At 46.0% G+C, this 20534-nt stretch overlaps 11 protein-coding genes across 11 annotated transcripts; 5 read left to right on the plus strand and 6 right to left on the minus strand.

Moving 5' to 3' along the window:
• Positions 1 to 736: 736 nt before the first annotated feature.
• FVEG_13827 (hypothetical protein) lies at positions 737 to 2289 on the plus strand. Its single transcript, XM_018903175.1, has 2 exons — positions 737 to 893; positions 958 to 2289. Exons 1-2 carry the CDS (start codon positions 821 to 823, stop codon positions 2199 to 2201), a joined length of 1317 nt encoding a protein of 438 aa, XP_018762084.1. The 5' UTR covers positions 737 to 820; the 3' UTR covers positions 2202 to 2289.
• Positions 2290 to 2349: 60 nt separating this feature from the next.
• On the minus strand, positions 2350 to 3129 carry FVEG_17617 (hypothetical protein; the record flags this gene model as incomplete). The annotated part of the gene is made up of 4 exons (XM_018906858.1): positions 2350 to 2446; positions 2509 to 2601; positions 2649 to 2677; positions 2728 to 3129. The coding sequence occupies 4 exons, from the start codon at positions 3127 to 3129 to the stop codon at positions 2350 to 2352; spliced, it is 621 nt and encodes a 206-aa protein (XP_018762085.1).
• Positions 3130 to 3145: 16 nt separating this feature from the next.
• FVEG_17618 (hypothetical protein) lies at positions 3146 to 3760 on the minus strand (the record flags this gene model as incomplete). Its single annotated transcript, XM_018906859.1, has 4 exons — positions 3146 to 3305; positions 3374 to 3520; positions 3575 to 3629; positions 3679 to 3760. 4 exons carry the CDS (start codon positions 3758 to 3760, stop codon positions 3146 to 3148), a joined length of 444 nt encoding a protein of 147 aa, XP_018762086.1.
• Positions 3761 to 4085: 325 nt separating this feature from the next.
• On the plus strand, positions 4086 to 5041 carry FVEG_13829 (hypothetical protein; the record flags this gene model as incomplete). The annotated part of the gene is made up of 5 exons (XM_018903176.1): positions 4086 to 4159; positions 4213 to 4347; positions 4397 to 4462; positions 4519 to 4656; positions 4849 to 5041. The coding sequence occupies exons 1-5, from the start codon at positions 4107 to 4109 to the stop codon at positions 5039 to 5041; spliced, it is 585 nt and encodes a 194-aa protein (XP_018762087.1). The 5' UTR covers positions 4086 to 4106.
• A 10-nt stretch (positions 5042 to 5051) lies between these two features.
• On the plus strand, positions 5052 to 6362 carry FVEG_17619 (hypothetical protein; the record flags this gene model as incomplete). Its single annotated transcript, XM_018906860.1, has 2 exons — positions 5052 to 5975; positions 6021 to 6362. The coding sequence occupies 2 exons, from the start codon at positions 5052 to 5054 to the stop codon at positions 6360 to 6362; spliced, it is 1266 nt and encodes a 421-aa protein (XP_018762088.1).
• Positions 6363 to 6975: 613 nt separating this feature from the next.
• FVEG_13830 (myosin-crossreactive antigen) lies at positions 6976 to 8944 on the plus strand (the record flags this gene model as incomplete). The annotated part of the gene is made up of 1 exon (XM_018903177.1): positions 6976 to 8944. The coding sequence occupies one exon, from the start codon at positions 6976 to 6978 to the stop codon at positions 8731 to 8733; it is 1758 nt and encodes a 585-aa protein (XP_018762089.1). The 3' UTR covers positions 8734 to 8944.
• Positions 8945 to 8980: 36 nt separating this feature from the next.
• Positions 8981 to 10329, minus strand: FVEG_13831 (hypothetical protein; the record flags this gene model as incomplete). The annotated part of the gene is made up of 3 exons (XM_018903178.1): positions 8981 to 9713; positions 9764 to 10027; positions 10109 to 10329. 3 exons carry the CDS (start codon positions 10327 to 10329, stop codon positions 8981 to 8983), a joined length of 1218 nt encoding a protein of 405 aa, XP_018762090.1.
• A 2553-nt stretch (positions 10330 to 12882) lies between these two features.
• On the minus strand, positions 12883 to 14534 carry FVEG_13832 (hypothetical protein). Its single transcript, XM_018903179.1, has 3 exons — positions 14175 to 14534; positions 14057 to 14116; positions 12883 to 14007 (listed from the first exon to the last, which is right to left on the minus strand). The coding sequence occupies exons 1-3, from the start codon at positions 14408 to 14410 to the stop codon at positions 13098 to 13100; spliced, it is 1206 nt and encodes a 401-aa protein (XP_018762091.1). The 5' UTR covers positions 14411 to 14534; the 3' UTR covers positions 12883 to 13097.
• Positions 14535 to 15483: 949 nt separating this feature from the next.
• On the minus strand, positions 15484 to 16493 carry FVEG_13833 (hypothetical protein; the record flags this gene model as incomplete). The annotated part of the gene is made up of 1 exon (XM_018903180.1): positions 15484 to 16493. The coding sequence occupies one exon, from the start codon at positions 16491 to 16493 to the stop codon at positions 15555 to 15557; it is 939 nt and encodes a 312-aa protein (XP_018762092.1). The 3' UTR covers positions 15484 to 15554.
• Positions 16494 to 17231: 738 nt separating this feature from the next.
• Positions 17232 to 18149, plus strand: FVEG_13834 (hypothetical protein; the record flags this gene model as incomplete). Its single annotated transcript, XM_018903181.1, has 1 exon — positions 17232 to 18149. One exon carries the CDS (start codon positions 17232 to 17234, stop codon positions 18147 to 18149), a length of 918 nt encoding a protein of 305 aa, XP_018762093.1.
• A 105-nt stretch (positions 18150 to 18254) lies between these two features.
• Positions 18255 to 20234, minus strand: FVEG_13835 (hypothetical protein; the record flags this gene model as incomplete). Its single annotated transcript, XM_018903182.1, has 7 exons — positions 18255 to 18448; positions 18498 to 18599; positions 18656 to 18951; positions 19013 to 19134; positions 19190 to 19524; positions 19579 to 19761; positions 19814 to 20234. The coding sequence occupies 7 exons, from the start codon at positions 20232 to 20234 to the stop codon at positions 18255 to 18257; spliced, it is 1653 nt and encodes a 550-aa protein (XP_018762094.1).
• Between the last annotated feature and the right edge of the window lie 300 nt (positions 20235 to 20534).

Here is a 20534-nt window from a genome sequence, read left to right on the forward strand (position 1 = left end):
TGACAACTAATGCTTACAGTCTGCAATGCCCAACGCTCAGGGAGTAGAACACTCGCGACCAGATTTCAATTCCCAGTAAAAGGTAAATATAATAGCTAGTTTTAGATTTGTCTTTAATAGACATCGCGTTACATCGCGTTACATCGCGTTATCCTTTAAAGTTACTTAACTTTCGGTGATATAAAATCTCTCTCTAACCCTACTTTTATTCCTTGTTCGTGTTATTGAACAGTTTGCAGTTTTGCATGTAACGATTGCCGACTGGCCAAGATCGTTATACTAAAGTATGCTTTTATCTTATGTTCTTGTGCTTTCCGTAATTTCAACGTCTGCTCACTTTAGAAGGATATCGCGTTAGAATTCACAATCTGGAATAGACATTTCTGAAAGACTGCAGGCGATCAGACTTGTTAAATGACATTGAAAGGCAATTCTATAGGGTAACCTTCATCCCACTCGGTGCTGTTCGCCGAACTTTCCCGGACGAGTTCGCGTCGCGTCTAAGCGCGACAGAGCAGTATCACACGTGACCATCTAATACCGAGTTCAGCCGACAAATGGTCTGACGACTCCGGTTCAGCGCTCTTAGAATGATCGGAGTCTAGTCCCCTTCGGGATAGTCGAATCTCCGACTTGATGATTCACTCGACTCTGATTTGTTGGATGATTGCGTGAAAGGCACTGTTCAAGCAAATCCGCGGAAATCTCACAACGTCCCACTGTAAAAATGGAATCTTCAGAAAGCACGCTTTATCCTGGTATCTACCGATGGGGTTAAGGATGACAAAGTCAGGTTTCACGAACACGAACAACGGAAAATATGCCGTTATCCGCTGTATATATCAACATGACATGTCAGCGTTTCTCAACATCCCTCTGCTGGGATACGCAAGGTCAGAGATTGATTCATTCTTCTTTCATACCAACTACTCATCATGTCGTTAACAACTTCCCAAGTTGACATTGTCAAGTCAACAGCTCCTGTACTCAAGATTCATGGAGAGACCATTACATCCTTGTTCTACAAGAACCTGATTGGTACCTACCCTGATCTCCGCAACATCTTCAACCTCAGCCATCAACACGACGGCGCCCAGGCCAAAGCTCTAGCTGGTGCTGTGCTTGCGTATGCTACCTATATTGATAAGCCAGAATTCTTGGCGTCCACGATCGAACGTATTGCCCAGAGACATGTCAGCCTCAAGGTCACGGAAGATCAATATGCTCTTGTTGGCGAGCAGCTTATCAAAGCCATTGGAGAAGTCCTTGGCGATGCCCTCACGGCTGAAATCGCTGATGCGTGGACGGCTGCGTATGGCCAACTAGCCAATATCTTTATCAACCGCGAGAAGCAGTTGTATCAAGAGGCCGGCGAGTGGGATGGCTGGAGGAAGTTCAAGATTTCCAAGCGCGAGAAGGAAGCAGATCTCATCACAAGCTTTTTTCTGGTCCCATCGGATGGAAAGACACCATTACCTCCGTTCCGTCCTGGTCAGTATGTCAGCCTCCGAATCAATGTACCTGAGCTCGGAGGCGTCTTTCAATGTCGTCAGTACAGTATGAGTCAGGCACCTCACAGTGACTACTACCGAGTCAGCATCAAGAAGGAGAGTTTCACTCTGGAAGAAAAAGACGAACCCTTACCGGGCACTGTCTCCAATCTCCTTCATAACCACTATCAGGTTGGAGAGGAGGTTGAGATGACTTATCCTCGTGGCGAATTCTGGCTTGACATCGAGGATGATAGAAAGGCAAACGCACCTCTCATTTTAATATCGGCGGGGGTTGGTGTTACGCCTTTGATGTCGATGCTCGAGTCAGTTCTCAGCTCGCCTCGTTCGAAGATGGCAAACAGACCTATCCTCTGGCTCCACGCAGCTAGAACATCGCAACACATGGCTTTCCGCACACAGGTTCACAGTGCGTCGGCAGACCGAGAGAACGTCGAGACTCTTATCTGGCTCAAGAACGTGTCACAAAACGACAAGAAGGGCGAAGACTATGATTTTGAGGGACGATTAGACCTCGATATTGTGTATCAAGTGAAGAAAGAAGAGTTGGAAAACAAGGAATCTCAGCTTTTTATTTGTGGACCTGCTTCTTGGATGATAGCAACAAGAGATAAGCTACAGAGTTTGGGGGTTGAGCACGAGCAAATTAACATGGAGCTCTTTGGAACTGGTAGTATCAATCAGGAGTGAGGGGACATATCTGGGTAATTAAATCAGGCCATGACAAAGTCGAATGTAGAATTAGACAATTGACCACTTAAACTTTTCCTCTCCAAGACACCCTCCTCAAGAGTCCCGAAGACAACAGACAACAGTGGGGTCTAAGGCCACATACACATCAGACTTGGAAAACAACTTTCTGAACCTTGGACTCATTGAACAATTCGTAACCTCGTACCGCATCTGAAAGAGGAAGAATGTTATCAAATAGGAAGCTGTACTTCGTCAGTTCAAACCAGACTCCCTGGGCATATGCTTGACATAAGAGTATGCATACCTAAGAGAATCCTGTTCTTGCTTGAGAACTTCCATTGCCTCGGAAAAGATGCTTCTTACTGGGCACCGTCCCATTTGTAGACGGACATTTTTACTAAACTCATTTAGCTTTATTTACTGTAAGAAGAAGTTGGAGCTCACTTGTACGCATCACTGCCTGACCAAGGAATCTGTTACATGTTAGCATGATCCTTAGCTGGGATGGTATCATTATACATACCTCTGCGTTGTGGACACCAATGCTGCTAATAGCACCAAATGAGCGAACCAGGTCAAATGCAGTTCGAAGGGCAGGCGAGAGCCCGACCACTTCCACCACTATATCAGCGCCTCTGCCGTCAGTGACAGACTTTACGCGCTCGATCATATCATCCCTGCTCTCCATGAAGTTGAGAGGCTCGGCACCAAGCCTCGCAGCCTGATCGAGTCTACTCTGAACACTATCCACAGCAAAGAGATGCTTTGGCTTCAGCACTGCCGCAGCAACAATGGCACATAGTCCAACGGGACCACAGCCAATCACTACGATAGTTGAATCTTGCAGATCTAGCTTCGGAACACATTTTCTATCTACGCTCTGGACGCCCGGAAATACCCCCGTTGTGGAAGATTTCCAGCCCATAGGAATAAGGCCTGATTCATGGATTCCCTTCGAGAGCCTTGATCACAGTCCCCGTCCTGCGAACCGGTACCGCGGGACAAAATTCTGCCTGAGCTCCGTCAAGATTGGGAGAACCGAGGGCTTGGCTCTTGACGCATCGTGCAGAGCCACCGTTATGACAGTAGTAGCACTCGCCACTATATAGTGTAAGTGTTTGCTTATGAAAAGCTCCCGTTGCAAAAGGTATTACTGCAGGGAGTCTTACCAAGAAGCTGTAAATGGGGAAACAACTTTATCTCCAATTCTTACGGTCTTGACCTCAGAGCCCAAAGCAACAACAGTCCCTGTGAATTCGTGGCCCATGATGAAGTCTGGCTCTGTTGGTTCAACGCCTCGGTACAAGTGTAGTTCTCTGCTACCTTGTCAGCCCTCTGTTTATGAGACGTTATCGTCAGGTGGTACACACGATCCACACAACGCTGTCATGTTGACTCTCACAATGATATCCTGAGCATTCTGGACTAGCAACAATCAGTGACGTTTAAACAAAATCCACCGCAGCATTCTCACCGTGGGGAACTGGTCTGTCCTGCACAGAGATCTTATATGGGCCATCGAAAACAACAGCCTTCATTACGTCTGAGGTTGCCATCGCGGTAGAATGGGAGGCTTATAGGTAGTGATAGTTTACGATCAAGAGGATGACAGTAATGAAGGCTTTAATATCAATCTAAGTATATATATTCTACTTATGCCGATAACCGGGATATTTAGATCTCCTTGGAAATTTCTTAACAATTTTTATCCAATCAGCAGCGCGCTTAACGGTCATGTGAGCGGACTTGTCCCTCGCTAAATATGGGAATAGAAGCAAGCACGAGTATGATTGGTCAAGATTAAGTAGATGCCCACTATTCACGTGCTGTCTCTGCAATTCAAGCTCCGCGGAACTTCCATTCTCCGTCCGCAACCATGACCCAATCAACAACTCCAACCCAATGGCATCAGGAACTCAGATTCGCCAAACCCGTAGGGCGTGTGAGCCATGTCGGTAAGTTCAGAACCGCTGTGAAGAGAAACTGGTCAGCTGATATATAGATCAAGTCGTAAAAAGTCAAAGTGCACTGGAGAACGACCGGTTTGCTCATTTTGTGAGCGACTTCAACTTCCGTGCAAGTATGCAGCAAGGGGAAGCTCGTCGCAGGACAGCACCAACAAAGCCCAGAAATCTCAGAAGTTGTATGCTTCCGGCTCCCAATTCCAGATTCTTTGCCTAATCGAAATATAGGAAATCCACCAAAGACAGGGTTCAGCTTCTTGAATCCCAAATAGCAACCTTATCTGAATTGGTTGGGTAAGTCAAAAGCCTCGTAGCGACGGATCTATAGATACTAACCAGTCTCCTGTTAGGTCGCGTACGAATAAAGAAGCTCAGGCTTCTGAGCTTTCGCAGCCTCTTCCTACAATATCCAACCCTGATGGAAATCCCCTCTCAACTAGGCAGGCTGTTCCTAATGAGCGACAAACTGTCTCCTTCTCAGAAGCTCAGTACGTCTCTCATTGTTGCTCATGTACCCTACACCGCACTAATTCTGAGCTCAGATCTGACCTGCCACAAGATGTATTGACTCACTTTCTACAAGTCTATGGTCAGAAAGTGCACCTTCAACCTTTACCATTGTTTGACCTCGTTACCCTTGAAAGGAGACTCAGCAATGCCCCTAAATATTTTATTTATAGCTTCATAGCTCTTATGCTCGAGTTCACGACTCATGAATACTTCCGGAACGAACACGCAGAGGCGTCTAGCTATTACAGCCGTTCAGCAGCTACCACCATACAGAGTCTTGCTGCTGAAGGAAAGCACCAGGTTGAGATTGTTCAAGCTCTATGCATGATGGCACTGAGAGATATCGTAGGGAAGTGGGATTGAGTTTGTTTTGATGGATGTTACTAATAGTTCTACAGTGAGTGACTTACCCAGGGCATGGATGTCTATTGGCACAGCGACACGGCTAGAGAGTATCGGAAATCTGTGGAAGAGCAACTCAATCTCCAATCAGGAATCAGCAGAAGAGAATAGATGTTATTGGAGCATTTACATGATTGAGGCCGTCTTTTTTCCTCACATGCCACGAGCCCCAACCCATGACCCGACTCGAAAATATCCTCCCAGTGTCGAGCCTCCGCCACCAATTCCTCAAGATGTCAACGATTACAATGCACCGGACTTCGATAACGCCGTTGGCTCATCTGAGGACCTAGGAATCAACACGCATGCCGGGAGAATGACAGCAGTCTGGAGTCAAGTCGCTTGTCATCTCCATGAAATTAGACGTGGAGAAGTTCAAATACCCTGGCTGCCAGAGTCTACGTACTCTAAGCTCAATCTTGCTCTTTTTGAGTATGAGGCTCAATTCAACCAGAGGCACCTGATGAGGAGCCTTTTCCCTTTCAAAAGGACTCCGATTGAGATACAGGCATACCGCGAGTATTGGAATCCATGGTTGACCACGCATTTAGTATTACATGCGTCTCTCGCCTTGTTGAACCACCCTTTCATTCACTTGGTGGCTTTACGCCGAAATAAAGGTATGAGCCAGTCCAGGTTGTTCTTGCAACAGGTCGTGGACCAAGCTCTCTTTCACTCCGGATGGGTATTCTGGCTTGTTGGAATATTTGAAGATTTGAACATTGAGATATCCAACCCTCTCATCGGATTAGCTGTTGCAGCAACATCAACAATTCCCTGGCTCTACCAATTCGTGAAGAATGCCAAGGTTGCGTGCAAAGCCAGCCAGAATTTAGCCAAGGGACAGAGGTTGCTGCAGCGCCTGTCCAAGACTTGGCCATGCATGTCACATAAAGTATGTCCCTCCACTGCGAACCCGGTGTCAACTGACCGTGATCAGCTCGAAAGTCTCCAACGACTCCAATCGCTTGTTATTGGAAAGTCACCTGAAGCCGGTGCTGCAGATACCACGATCAACTTTCCACCTTCTATGATATGGGAACTTCTAGAACCGATCATTCACAATACCAGACAATCCACAGGCCATTCTGATTTATCTACCGAGGGTCTCCCTTACGTCAGTATACACGTCACAACAGACTTCTTGCATCCTCTAGCGGATGACGAAGGTGATCAGGCCTTGGGTCACTTCAATTGGGAAGACAGCCTCATGTATGGGAATGACCTTTTGCAGGACAATTACCCGGCATCGCTTGTTCCCTTTGATTTCAATTTGACTTAGTCTCTCGTCGTGAGAATGGCTATTTTTGTATCTCGCAGGTGACATTAGTGAATGGGAGAGTTAGTAGTACCTGAATAAATTGGCATCGGGAGACGGCACTTAACAGTTCCGACTAGTTTACCAGGGCGGAATGTGCCGTGACCCATCACCTGTCGTATCATGCAACGATAGAGCTAGCGCAAGGTCAAAAAATTCCTACAAGCCTCGTGATTTGCGAAATGGCATGCAATGTCCATGCAAAGTCTACTAAGGGCGATGACGATTATTGCCGGTAACCCGATTATGACAATTCGCTTAGCTTATCTTGCAGCGCTATTTACTGTGACGTAGTCACGATCTTCTAGAAAGCGTCAGGTCGGCCCACTGTCAGAAGCTAATTACATGTGATGCTCCGGTTGGGCTACTAAAACCTCGGGCACTAACAAATCACCAACGGACTTCTCAACAATCAGATCATATCGTGGAAGAGACTTTGCTTGCGTCACGCAAGATGGAAATGAGGATAAATTGAAGGGATTGGCCATGGTTGGGAAAGTTATTCTTGATATAGTCATCACATATAAACTACACTATATTTCAATTTCAGATCCTAAACACCAATTCGCTATTCGCTATGTATTACAGCAAAGGCAATTATGAAGCCTTTGCGCGACCACTCAAGCCTGAAGGTATTGAGAACAAAACAGCATGGATTGTGGGCTCTGGCCTCGCCGGTCTCTCAACCGCCGCGTTCCTCGTGCGTGATGCTCAAATGCCTGGAAAAAACATCACCATCCTTGAAGAACTCAAGATCCCAGGCGGCGCATTAGATGGTATCAAGGAACCCGAGAAAGGGTTCGTCATCCGCGGTGGTCGCGAGATGGAATCTCACTTCGAGTGCCTCTGGGACCTGTTCCGTTCTGTTCCCTCGATTGAAGAGAAGGGAGCTAGTGTTCTTGATGAGTTTTATTGGCTCAACAAGAGAGATCCGAACTTCTCTCTCCAACGCGCGACGATCAATCAAGGTCAAGATGCAGAGACTGGGAAGTTGTTCACTCTGACCGAAAAGGCCCAGTCAGAGATGACGAGGCTTTTCCTTGCTACCAGAGCCGAAGTTGAAAACAAGCGTATTGACGAAGTTTTCAGCGACGACTTCTTCAAGAGCAACTTTTGGCTCTATTGGCAGACTATGTTTGCTTTCCAGACCTGGCACTCTGCTCTGGAGATGAAGCTATACCTCCATCGCTTTGTCAACCATATCAAAGGCATGCCTGATTTTTCGACCCTCAAATTCACAAAGTACAACCAGTATGAGTCCCTTGTACTGCCATTGCACAAGTGGCTTGAGGATCAGGGTGTCGTCTTCCAGTACGGCACCGAGGTTCAAGATGTCGACTTCAACATTGAGGAGAACAAGAAGACTGCAACTTTTATTCATTGGATCAAAAACGGAGAGAAAGGCGGTCAATCTCTCGGAGTCAATGACCTCGTCTTTATGACTATTGGCTCGTTGACGGAGAACTCTGGCTTGGGTGATCAACATACCCCAGCTAAACTTCATGATGGTCCAGCTCCCGCCTGGGACTTGTGGCGCCGCATCGCAGCTAAAGACCCCTCTTTCGGCCGCCCAGAGGTTTTCTGCGACAATATCCCTGCGACAAAATGGATGTCAGCAACAGTTACGACTCTGGACAAACGTGTCCCCGAGTTTATCCAGAAAATCTGCAAGCGAGACCCATTCAGCGGAAAGGTCGTAACTGGAGGTATTGTCACAGTCCGAGATTCTAGCTGGATCATGAGCTGGACAGTGAATCGTCAGCCTCACTTCAAGAATCAGCCCAAGGATCAGATTGTGGTTTGGGTTTACGGCCTTCTTGTCGAGAAGAACGGCGACTACGTCAAGAAGCCCATGCAAGAGTGTACGGGCGAGGAGATCACCCAGGAGTGGCTATATCACATGGGAGTCCCAGAAAGCGACATCCCAGTTCTTGCGGCTGAAGGCGCTAAATGCGTTCCAGTAATGATGCCATATGTCACATCCTTCTTCATGCCACGAAAGGCCGGGGATCGTCCTGACATTGTTCCAGCTGGAGCAGAGAACTTTGCATTCCTTGGACAATTTTCCGAGACGACACGCGATACCATCTTTACTACAGAATACTCCGTTCGTACGGCCATGGAGTCGGTATATCAGCTTACTGGAGTGGATCGTGGTGTTCCAGAGGTATTTGGTTCTACTTACGATGTGAGAGTTTTACTTGATGCGATGTGTCAGTTACGAGACGGCAAGGAATTGGCGACGTGGCTACCAGAACGCATTCGTAGGTTTCTTGTCAACAAGTTGGAAGGATCGCAGATTGGCCAGTTGATGCATGAGCATCACCTTATTTAAATAAGTATCATCTCTTGAAGTATATGGATTTATAGCAGTTGACTACTCTCCTTATTGAGATTTGGTTTCGAAATTGGAGGATGACTTCCCTTATAAGGTTTGTCTAAGGCACTTGATAAGAAAGTGTTAGCGATATGCTAGGTTGGAATACGTCGTCTTGGGAATCCTTGATATACGTAATTTCTTAAAAACACAATTAATATTGATGCCTATATTAATACTTAAAACTCGTAATAGAAAAAAGTCCTCAGACCTTCGCCGTTAGCGATGTCGTGCTTTCTGTATCTCCGAAAGTTTGTCCCCTCTTGGCAGCCTTTAACTGTTCCAGCTGAAACCCCTGCTCGTTGTTTCCATCAGCAAAGCTGGACCCATTGGCGTCGCTCTCCTCCAGCGGGCGGCATCCGGTCCTTAGACTAGCAATGACCTGCTTACACGCGGCTCGAGAGGTGTAATAGTAGATCAAGGCGTTCCAGAAGCCCTGCAGAGGGAGTACGAATGCGCTGACATATCCCAACTGCACCGACGACTTGCCGTCCACAAGAACGTACAGACGATTCGCGCTCGCAGGAATCCAAGTAACAAGCATCGCTGTGAAGAACAGAAGGGCGGTCTTGGCATATGACATAGCTGCCTCGTCACTCGGGCTGCGTCCTTTGCGATCTGAGTGCTGTGTTCTGATGTGGTTTTGCTCGGAAGAATTCGCTATGGGCTGCGTGCGACTAGTGTAAATACTTGCTGAATGAACTGGCGCCGGTCTTGTCGCGGATCCCAAAGATTGTTCGAAGCCAGGCAGAGCAGAATCTGATGTTGAAATAGTGATTTTCGTAGTTTTGGCAATGACCATAGGATCTGCAGTTTGCGGGACTTGGGATGAAGTGTTTCGCTCGTAAGAGTTTGAGAAGCTGTTCAAACGCTTCTTCCATTTATAGATAGTAATCCCGGTTCGGACGTATATAGAAAAGGCGATAAATATAATCAGCCTGGGATCGTGTCAGAACTGTTCAGTGAGTATGGCGAAGGAATATGTTACCATATCAGTCCATAAGTGGCTAGCTGCCAAGCATCCCACTCCACAGTGAGCCAACACCATAAGTTCGCATTCCCATATGCACGATGGCCATCTTTGTTCCTTACGAATATAAAGGTGATGCCTATAATGAACGGAATTCCGTAGCACAGACCGATGTGAAGTGGCTCTAATTTCCGCAGCCTAGTGGCGTCGAATCGGTGATAGAACGTGAGGTATACATTCGAGGCCATGGCTAGGGCCCAAAAGACGTCCGCAAACATGAATCTAGCAAATGATCAGCAAGTGAGCTGTAGTTCAGACCAGAACAGGACTTGCGTCTCGATTAGAAATGCTTGCGTTTGGCACCCAGCAGAATCTGGTTGATTGAGAAAGCTCTTGGACATGAGTGTAGCGACATTGCTCATCATGTTACCGAAAGACGCGTAGAAAAGCATCCTGCTGATGGGCTTATGAAACAACTTCGAAGAAGAGAAGGTGGCGATGATGAAGAGGGATCCAAGAAGGCTAGGTACTGAGCACGTGCGCTCTATAGCGCTGATAGCTGATGCTGCGGATGCGGTGACCATGGTGAGTAGCTAATGGATCACCAACTTCGCGAGAAGTCACGCGTGTTGACAGAAGGATACATGCATAGTTGAAGAGCTCCGTATAAGACGGTCTTTAATAAAAATGCAAATAGAAAGGGGCACGCGGAAAGAGTGGTCCGAAGCTGGAGGCTGCCTTACTACGTTTAAATAAGATCAGCGCTCCAATTGCTTTGCGAGCTAGCAATGTCTTTAACGCAGCCAAAAGGGCAGGAGGGCCGCAGAATGATCTGCACGCGAATCTCTACAGACAGAAGTGTCTGGTCCTAGCACTCCGTAATGACAGAGCTTTACGGAGTAGTGCACAGACGATTCTCACGACGCACCTAACAGGTCACGGCGATCTGCCATTACCCCTAACTAAATTCTCACGACAGTGGTCGATCATTGTCGATCATTCATTTTGCCCCACGGATCCTCTAAAGTTGCGTCAAGGCCAGCTGATAAGCCAATGAGAACAAATAACAAACACGTAATAGCTTTAGACTCCAGTTTTCGAGTCCGAGAATTGACTCGTAAAGCCGGCTTATATACAGTAGTACTTGAAAACAATGTACCTAATCTGTAGTACTGCACTCTTTCTATTCAATCGACATTAGGCCTGCGACATCTTTAAAGAAAACCTGCAATCCAGACATTGATATAGGTAATTAGCAAACTCCTCTGTTATATAGCTTTATATCGGTATGTTTAGCTAACTCAACCCCTGAAAGGTTTTGCGAGGGTACAATGGATAATAACAACGGTAAAATATTTCCGGGTTGTTTATTGTAATTTCCATCAATTTTCGTAACTCGCCTCAGGGACCAAGCGTACGCTCTAGTACAGTCTGGGACTAACTCGTGATAAACTAGGACCTAGCGCATATTCCCAAAGGAAAATATCATGCATGATAGGCTCAGTGTGCGAGATTAATAGTCCATAAGCCCTGAGTCAGCCCTATACCTTCCTGATTCATTTTGGCGCCACGGACAGGATATCGCCAGAGTCGGTCCAAGCCATGGAGCAATCCCTGACCTTCAATCTGAGAAGAGGACCACGCGACAGAAGGCATATGACGATCAGCCAGGTTAACGAACACATTGTCGAACTGCTAGCTTTAGGGGATATCTGCAGGTATGTAATGCCAAATCACACTCGTTGCATCAAGTGAAAGTTTCCAGAAGGGGAAAATAGATCAATTCTAAAGCGGGCCTCGGTGTTGTGGGATAAACACCGAAGGCCAGATTATCTAGTCCCCGGTAACCCGGAAGATCGACATTCTCACGCATCAGCAAGACTCAACAGCAAGACGCTTGACTAGAAGTCTTATAAGTATTGCTTTAGGAAGCTTTTTATAACTAGCTTTCCTAATATTAATATACTTATTTTAAAGAACTTTATATAAAGCAATTAGCTATATATTACTAGATATATATTAAAAGATATATATTATAAAACTAAGTAATAATAATAAAAACAAAATAAAAAAGAGCTAAAAACTAGATATTCTCTTTATAAGATAGATAAATATATTTAAATTAATAGTTTTAATAAAGTATTTAAATATTATTATTAAGTATTTAAAAGTATTACTAGCTTTAATAAACTATTTAAAAAGCATAAACTAATATTATAGAAATAATACTAACTTAGTAAAAGAATAGAGATAATATTATATATAATTGTCTATTTGATTTAGTTAAGATAGATAAGTAGGTTTATAGGAATGTAGTCCAGGAATCGCGCTATGCCTGCGATGATGTTTAATGAATATAATTTAGCCATACCACACAAGGCTTACCCTGATCCAGGAGACCGTAAGATGGAGGTATGCCAGTCCCGCCAACTCCAAGTTTATTTTAAGCTTATTAATTGTTTCCACTTTGAGGTTCCCTTGCGTCACGCGATGGAAGCTGCAGCTTTAGAACTTTAATCTGCACTTAGGGGTAGCAGCTGAAAAGAAAGTCAGTCTGCCATAGTAGTTGCGGTCTGGACCCCATCTAGACCATCACCCGTCTTGGCATTTTGCCTTGCCAAGAATTCATTCACTACTAAACGGTTTGTCATATTGATCGCACATGATCATGGGTACGAGAAAGTCATGCAACATGCTCAGAGACGTTGCAAGGGGTCTAGCTAGACTTTTAGGGTTGACGCCACCTAATCTCTGGCAGGTCGTTTCGCTTAATAAAGCCCCTTTTAAGCGGCTTCCGCTGCGAAGGGCTGAGTACCATCGTGAGACTATCGTTTTCAGTCGAGGTGCTACATGCGCTACTGGGTTCAGCTTCATGGGCTGGCGCTGAGCAGACTTAGGAAAGGTCTCGAATTGCCGACGAGAAACTTATTTGTTACAGGGCCCTTATCGCAAGAAGTGACATCAAGACTGTGCTTCATTCTTGCAAGTCTACTGAGCGATGAAACTCTTACTTATTTTGGCACCGCTGGTGCTGCTAGGTGATATGGTCTCAGCACAAAGCAGCTTAACAGATATCTGTACTGGCAGTGCCAATAACGGCCGCAAAACAACTATCACCGTACCAAACGGATTCAAAATCGTCACATCAAGCAAAAAAGTTCGTTCTATTCAGTTCAACTACATCAAGGTCAACGTCTGCGATCAAGTCCACAAAGCCCTAGGCACAACGCTTGGCAACAAATTCCTCAAGGCCGGGATCCCATTTGCAATTGTTTCACTAAATTGCGCACCCACAACTTAGGCATCGATATCACGATGACTGCTCAATACAAAAGCAAAAGCAACTTTAAAGTTAAATATCAACACCTGCATCCCGACATCTCTCAATAATACCTTTGCTTGCCCATTCTGCAGCCCGAAGGTCACATACATTCATGTTCAAAAGACATGTAGTAGCTGGGTCAAGAGGCAAGAAGTCCCCAAAGTCATCAGCCAATTGCTTTTTTTCGTTTCCTTCCCAACACTTAATAACATCGGTCAGCCAGCGGTCCTTGGGGAGGGAATATTTGTTGGAAAGCTTGTCTCCAATGTCAAGCATGACAATTGCGTTGTCATTGCCGCCAGCTTGCATCAGGGAGTACTCAGTAAAGGTGCCGTCGCCCGCATCAACAGCAAAGCTAGCAGAAGTATCATCGTGCTTTCTCTGAATGTTAGTCATACGAAGAACAAATATCTTCTGAGCCTGCAGGGCAAGTCCAATTGAATAGATTGTGAATGAGTCAATCATCTGCTTCTGAACGTCACTCTGGGTAAAGTTCTGACTGATTCCAAGAAAGCTGCCACCATGAAGCTGATCATATATCCCACCAGCATCGCTAACCGGAGTATCAATGACCTTCTTAAAGGAGTCGGAGAGGGCGGCTTGATAGTCCTGGATAACACCGCTCAGAGAAGAAGCCACATTGCTCCACTGTAGAAACTTATCTGTCGTAGGAGGCTTGACGATAGTGAGCACATAGTTAACAGAACCGGTAAATGCGTCTTTGGCAATATTGATACCTCCAGAGAGAGGAACAACACCCATAGTGGAAGTAATTGCTCGAACAACAATTTGCAGTGGCGTGACATTATCTTTAGGGTCAGGGTATAAGTCCGAAACAATTTCAGGCAATTTGAGACCGATGATGCTGCTGGAGAAGCTGATGGCAGTGTTCAAAGAGTTCATATAGTTGTTCCAGTTCTGGATGGCTAACAGGGCATACCTAAAGGGGAGTTAGCAGGTGTAAGGATATAATGTGGGAGAATTCTTGCCATGCAGGAGGATCAACAGGAACACAGGGCTGACCAGCGTTGCAAAACTGATCGAGTCCGCTATAAAATATCAGTAAACGCCTAGACTACTAGTCTCCACAAGAACATGAGTTCATACCAGAAGAAGTTAGGTGCACCGAAAGAATCAGCCAGAGCCTGAACGTTGTTGGTAGGCGTAACTGTGACGTTGGGAGTCCAGTCTTTCAGAAACTTATCGATGCCGAGGTTAACCCAAGTAGTCCGAGCGAGTGGCTCAGTATCGCAGCTCTTGGTTCCAGTGCCTGACTGGCGAATTGCGAGGCCAAAGACAGAAGGCGCTGCCAATATGGCACAAACTATAGAAATGGAACGCATGTCAGGTGCTGGAACGAAAGTGAGGCTGTTGGGAGTGATCGAATTCAGATGTGTTGTTGGTTGACGATTTGGCTGATGCTCTGGCAACAGCTATGATCTTTTATATCCAACACAAGCCTTCTTGACAGCTATATTAAAAGCAGAGGTCGGCAGTCCCGGACATTGAGGGATTATTTTATATAGTAAAACGTATGACGCACTACTGATCATCGTCTGATATACTACACGAATACCTGTAAAAGGTATAGCTAGAGATAAAACTGTAAATTACTATTTATAGAGGGCTTTAAGGTTTAGGACAAAACACGGTGAAACTCAGACAGCTTGTAACACGAGCAATAAAGTTAAGCTATGTCGTTCTACGTAGGGGCAACAAGATTTAGATCTGCATAATATCAACAATTTAAGCTTAGCAAGTTTATTTAAAGACTTCTTAAATAAAAAAGGGTTATACAGATCGTTATGCATTAAGGTTTATATTCCTAATAAGCTCTATTTGTCTTAAAGCAACTGTATAGTTAGTTATACCCAAGACAGGGTCAATTTATCATAACATGCCGAGATATATACTAAATAATAATGCTCTATAGTATTATTACTTTAATAAAGAGAAGAAAAATATATTAATAAAAGTTAATATAAACTCTTAATTGAGCTTTTAAAGGTATTATATAAAACGATAACTATCCCTTAAACTAGTGTAAATGTGAACTATTTAGGAAGGTGCTTGAAATAAGATTGTAAAGCATTAATTAACTCTCGGGTGACGGAGCCCGCGGACTCTGTGCTTCGGTCTCCCGAGAGAAGCGGAACAGATGACTCATGTACGCGAGCTCCAATGGCCAGAATATAATTCAACTGGCTATTCTACCTCATCCAAGCTAGGACACTCAGTCGATTCTATACTAGCTACGCAAACCAGGTCATGTTAATAGTTTTCAACAGCTGTCTCGAAATTTTCTCGAGGTTGCCCTCTATTCCCCAGTATACCACAGCAACTTTAGTGTTAAGTTTCAGTTACAATACATTAGCTTTACACTTGATGGCTCACTAATGGCGACAATACAAAATGATTTTTGAGAAGATGGTGATGGTTATTACTTTATCAATCTGGTGTCTAAACGTGATACAGTGTGATCCTTCACTAAGAAGAAGATGCTGTTATAGCTTGACTGGGAGTAGAGGTAGCCGTTACTGTTTGCGACGCAGTTGGACTGCCACTGGGTTCATCGTCATCACCTTCATCACTGCCAGAACCACTACCGCCGCCCTTCACAACCATGGCCTGAACAATCTGGCCTGCCTTATTGAAGACAATGTTAACCAGAGCACTGAGCTCCTTGTACTCATATGTCCGCTGCGTAAGACCATTTTGCAAAGTCTTTTCATCGCCAGTGAAGGTCATGTTTTGCTTGTAGTTTCCGATAATCGAGCTAACAACATCGCTGCCTGTTTTTGTAACTTCTTGCACAATATTTCCAAGATTATCAATGAGGAAATTGAGTTTCGTGTCGCCCTGGGTGATAGAGCCAAGGAGACCATCTACAGCGCCGATAACGCCTTCAACAATGTCGCCGACCGAGTCGAGCAAATTGATGAGAGCCGGGTTAAGATCGAGAGAAGCCAGAGTGCGGTTGACAATCTCGACCAAGTGGCCCAAACGGACAACGAGCTCAAGTTCGGCCTCTACATCTGCGATGGTGATGTTGACTTTGTCGATGCCGACTTGAATACCTGCATTGATCTGGACAAGCTTCGCAATGTCCGCGTTGAGGTTGATGTCTGCATGCAGATTGTCGACGTCTAGCTCAATGCGGCCAACAGAGAGTTCTGGTACTTTGAGATGAACGTCGGGAGGACCAAGTGAGGAGTTGCTTGAGCCCCCCCCTCCTCCACCTGCGGGTGCAGATGTCGGCTGAGCTGTGCTGTCGCTAGAGGCATCCTCACTCTCAGATGTCGAGGATGTCGGTGGAATTGCGATGCTTTCCGCAGTAGTAGCTGGATCTGTTGAATCTGGTGTTTGGGCAATACCCAGGCTCAATAGGTGAGCCAGAACTAAAGGCTTCAAAATAGAGAGACGCATATTGACGTTTGGTAGAAATCTCTTGGGAAGAAGGTGATGATAGTTGATGCTCCAACGGCGAGACAGTTGTGGTATGTCGAGACACTTCTTGCTCACCGTCCACTGCCAGGTCTTTGAGAATTTACCCCATGGCATAAAGTGGACCTTTGTCACACAGCCCTTGGAACCAGCGTAATCTCCCGTCGCATCATGAGCCCTCGGCCCTATGAGCTTATTTGGATGGTTATATTGCGAGTCTTATCCGTCCTTTTAGTTACAAGCGATGCAAAAACAGGATTTTCATAATTGGAAGGAAATTACTGATATGCTTTACGGGGTAATCGATCCAGATTGAGTTCATGCATTGACGCAGTTACAGGGGTCTGTCGGAAATACAGCCCTCTCAGGCTTCCAATACGTCCAATATGTCTCCACTCGCTGTGATTTCCCCTGCATCAATGAAACCTCGGAGGCTGGATATCAGGGTCGGAACTTTCCTACCGGAGTTGCTGCTGTTTCAAGTTCGCTTACCGTCTAATCTGGTCTGTCCAACCAGGTTGGGTTACACAACACATCATCGCTCTGAGCAAGGGTCTTTAGTACAAGCTTGGTTGGGATGCTTTGTGAAGGAGGGTCGCTTGTATTTTTTTCTTTTCTATTCTATGACTTGTGCCCTTTCTGAAGGACATCTATTTTGGCCAACGCAGCTGTCTCCTTCATTCCCACTCTATTTTCACCGGCAGCAAACCCAATCTCACAATGAAGCATTGTTCAGTATTCGGCGCCTTGGCTTTGGCCTCGTTTGCGAGCTTTGCTGCTGCGAAAACCAAAGGTGACGGCTACTATGGCTATCATCTGAACCGTCGAGGAGACGATGAATCCGCCATCTACGAGACTGAAAACACCAACAGCGGTATCGCGCCTCTCAACGAGGAGCCCGACGTCTACCTCAACGCCAATGTCTCAGTGGGCGAGATCTCTATTGAAGTGCAGAATATTACTGCGAAGATCAACCTGGACGCAAAAGTCCTCAATCTGCTTAATTTCAACGCTGGTGTCGATCTCGGTATTGATCGTGTGAAGCTTGGCATTTACAACGTCACAGCCAAGGTCGAGCTTGAGGCCCGTCTTGGTAATATTCTGCGCATGGTTGATGATGTGCTTGAAAGTATCGACTTAAATCCAATCATTGCCGCTCTCGGTGATACGGTCAAGGACATCGCCGATGATGTTGGTGATGTTGTCGGCGGAAGCAGCGGAGGCAATGAGTCTGGCGAAGATGCCGAAGTGTTGGAGAAGAGAGATCTCACTGCGCGCCTTGAGAATAACATCCTTTACTCCGTCAACGACTTTTCAGGCTCGACAAACAGGAACCGCGTCTTGACACAAGATGGCTTCCTGTATGATATCTACTTAAACAACAATGGAGTCGAGAGACGTCGCAGGGAAGTTGGATTCTACAGCAAAGACATGAAGTTTACCGGTCACAACAAGACAATCACTGGAGATGAAGGAGTGGAGTATGAGCTGCAGTATACGTATGCACCGTATCATGGGCTCAGTGCTTATTGCAACATCTATACCGATCAGAGTGGAAAGGTGTTGAGAACAAAGATTGTTGCTGAGGCGGAGGGTGGAGGTGCTGCGACTATTGTGAACAAGGAGGAGGAGATTTAATATATTCTCGTCAGTAGTAGTATCAACACTACCGCTATCTCAAGTTCAACTATAAACCAACTTTACCCGTCATGTGCCTAACAGATTGTGTGTTCATAAGTCCCATCATTTGGTAGGACGAGGTGTAAACACAAGGTGAAGATTTGGGGTAGCCAGTGTAAACGTATCCATCTTCGCCTGCAAAAAGCCCTCTGGAGTCTGACCCTCACCAAGTCTCACATCGAATGCCCTGATAATATGTGCTATAACGTATCTCACTTCCATCAAACCAAGCTGCTTTCCGACACAAGAGTATCGACCTTTTTTAGAGTCAGCATAAGTTCAGAGGAGAGCCCTGCTAGGTATTACCGATCGAGAAGGGTGCATAGACCCCCTTGTCTTTGGTCAACTCGGGTGATGTTGTCCAACGCTCCGGGATGAACTCTGATGGTCGTGCGAAATTGCGTTCATCTTATTCAACATGATTAGCTGTTGCTGTACAGTCATGCAAGCAGAAAATAACCGACCTCGCTGAATTGTGTGCATTGGGACCTGGACGATAGTATTGCCGGGTATGAACGTGTCCCCAACCATCAGTCCCTGTGGAGGGGTGACTCTCTGCAAACCTGAAGGGACAGGCGGATGCAAACGAAGGGACTCGTCGATGACGGCATTCAAGTGAATGAGGTTGGAGAGTGATGTATGGTCTGCGTGTTCTCTGTCCATAAAGTACTGGTCAATCTCCTCTCTCAGCTTGATGATTTGAGAGGGGTTGGTCGCCAGCTCAAACAGAAGACCTGTCAAAGTCGCAGCGGTCGTGTCACTGTAGTCCAGTAAGTCTCGAGCCAACTCAGGTGCTTAAAAAAGAATAGCCAAATACGTACCTTCCAGCAACTGCGATGAGATAGGCTTCAGCTTCAACATTGAGCTTTGCCTGGTATGTCTTTGGATTGCGCTCGTACTCCTCAAGGATCCAAGCAAAGACATCGGGGTTGTCAGGCTTCATCTATTCGTCATTCATGTTAATTCAGTCACAAGATTACCTAGGGGAAATGGCGTACCCTTGACCGTTCTTCAACCTGACCTGAAATCCACGCCCAGAACTGTCGGTCCTCAGAATTGACGGCGGGGATGAGTTTCAGAATGGGGATGACCCATGAAATGTGAGCAAGAGCACCAACCATCTTCATCGAGCCATGCAGCGAACTCAGGAAGTAATGATTGACACCGTCACGTAACATGTTGAAGGATTTGCCGAATGCAAGATCACCCATAACATCGAAGCTGTAAAAGTTCAACCAGTCCGAGGCGTTGATAGTCGTGCATTGCATCTCATTGAGACGATCGAGTAATTGTGTAGTATACTTCGTGACGCGAGGTTCGTAGTCCCGTAGTGCTTTATACTTCTTAGCTGGGGAATAGATAAATAGGCGAAAAGAGTAGCCCTTACATTTCGAGCTCAGGGCTCTGTCCCAGATCTTTCGCCTGGTGCTGTGCTCTTTATGATCGCGAATCATGTGTAACGAGATACGAGGGTTAAGAATATTATAAAATGGGCCTTTGGTGCATGGGGACTTGGCAGAGTAGATCGCTTCGATCGCCTTTGGATGCGTGATGGAGAGTTGTGTTGGCCCTAAAAGCAAAGGCTTAGCTTGACATCCAAAGCTGGAAATGGAGGTACTGACCCAATCTGACAAAATCGCCGTATTGCTGATGGAGTTGCTCAACCTCCTCATAGAGATGAGTATTTTTGGTAGTGAGGTAGGTAGGGTAGAAATTTGAGATTCGAGCGCTAAGTGGCCCAGGGAACTTGTTCAGGGGATGGAAGACGGTGCGATAACAGAGGATGCTGGTCATAAGCCCGAGTATGTGAGCACCTTCAAGCAAAAGAACAGACGCAGCCGAAAGATTGTTGCCATGCTGCCACCCCTGAAATTCAGCCAAGCGTAACAACCCAATTACAATGATGGGTAATGTAGCATAGGTTTGAAAGATGCGGAGGGCAAGCGAGTCCCATTCTCCTCTACGGTAGAAGAGAATATGCAGGAGACAGCCACTGGCGAATGAGACCGCAAGGGCTTCAGGGCTTTTAGGCTCAACCATCATGACGGGTTCCAATGTTGATGCAACAGTCTGAAGAGGGGAGCAATCGGAAAGGAACGTAAGAGAAAGTTGATCCGTCCATGCAAATGAAGGGGCCGTGGAGGACCATTTAAGACAAGGATCTCACAACATTAGTTGTGACACAAGGGCTGGATCAGGCGAACCAGGCGAAAGATTGTTTTGTGGCATGGAATTCCGCCTCGGTAACTTTCATTCGTTACACTAAACTTGCTACGGGGGGACAAAGTGAGGATCGCAACGCGGGGTCATCCTAAAGGGCATAGCAGAGAGATTAGCGCGCTA

This window comes from Fusarium verticillioides, chromosome 10, assembly GCF_000149555.1.
Source record: "Fusarium verticillioides 7600 chromosome 10, whole genome shotgun sequence".
Lineage (NCBI taxonomy): Eukaryota > Fungi > Ascomycota > Sordariomycetes > Hypocreales > Nectriaceae > Fusarium > Fusarium verticillioides.

What these genes read in the sequence shown, in the direction of transcription:
- FVEG_13832 (XM_018903179.1), bottom strand. Translation starts at nt 14,410, where the DNA reads ATGCGTTCCATTTCTATAGTTTGTGCCATATTGGCAGCGCCTTCTGTC. An exon ending in GGTGCACCTAACTTCTTCTG is followed by an intron (nt 14,117 to 14,174) that starts GTATGAACTCAT and finishes GATATTTTATAG; the next exon opens with CGGACTCGATCAGTTTTGCA. An exon ending in CCTGTTGATCCTCCTGCATG is followed by an intron (nt 14,008 to 14,056) that starts GCAAGAATTCTC and finishes ACTCCCCTTTAG; the next exon opens with GTATGCCCTGTTAGCCATCC.
- FVEG_13827 (XM_018903175.1), top strand. Translation starts at nt 821, where the DNA reads ATGCCGTTATCCGCTGTATATATCAACATGACATGTCAGCGTTTCTCA. An exon ending in CCTCTGCTGGGATACGCAAG is followed by an intron (nt 894 to 957) that starts GTCAGAGATTGA and finishes CAACTTCCCAAG; the next exon opens with TTGACATTGTCAAGTCAACA.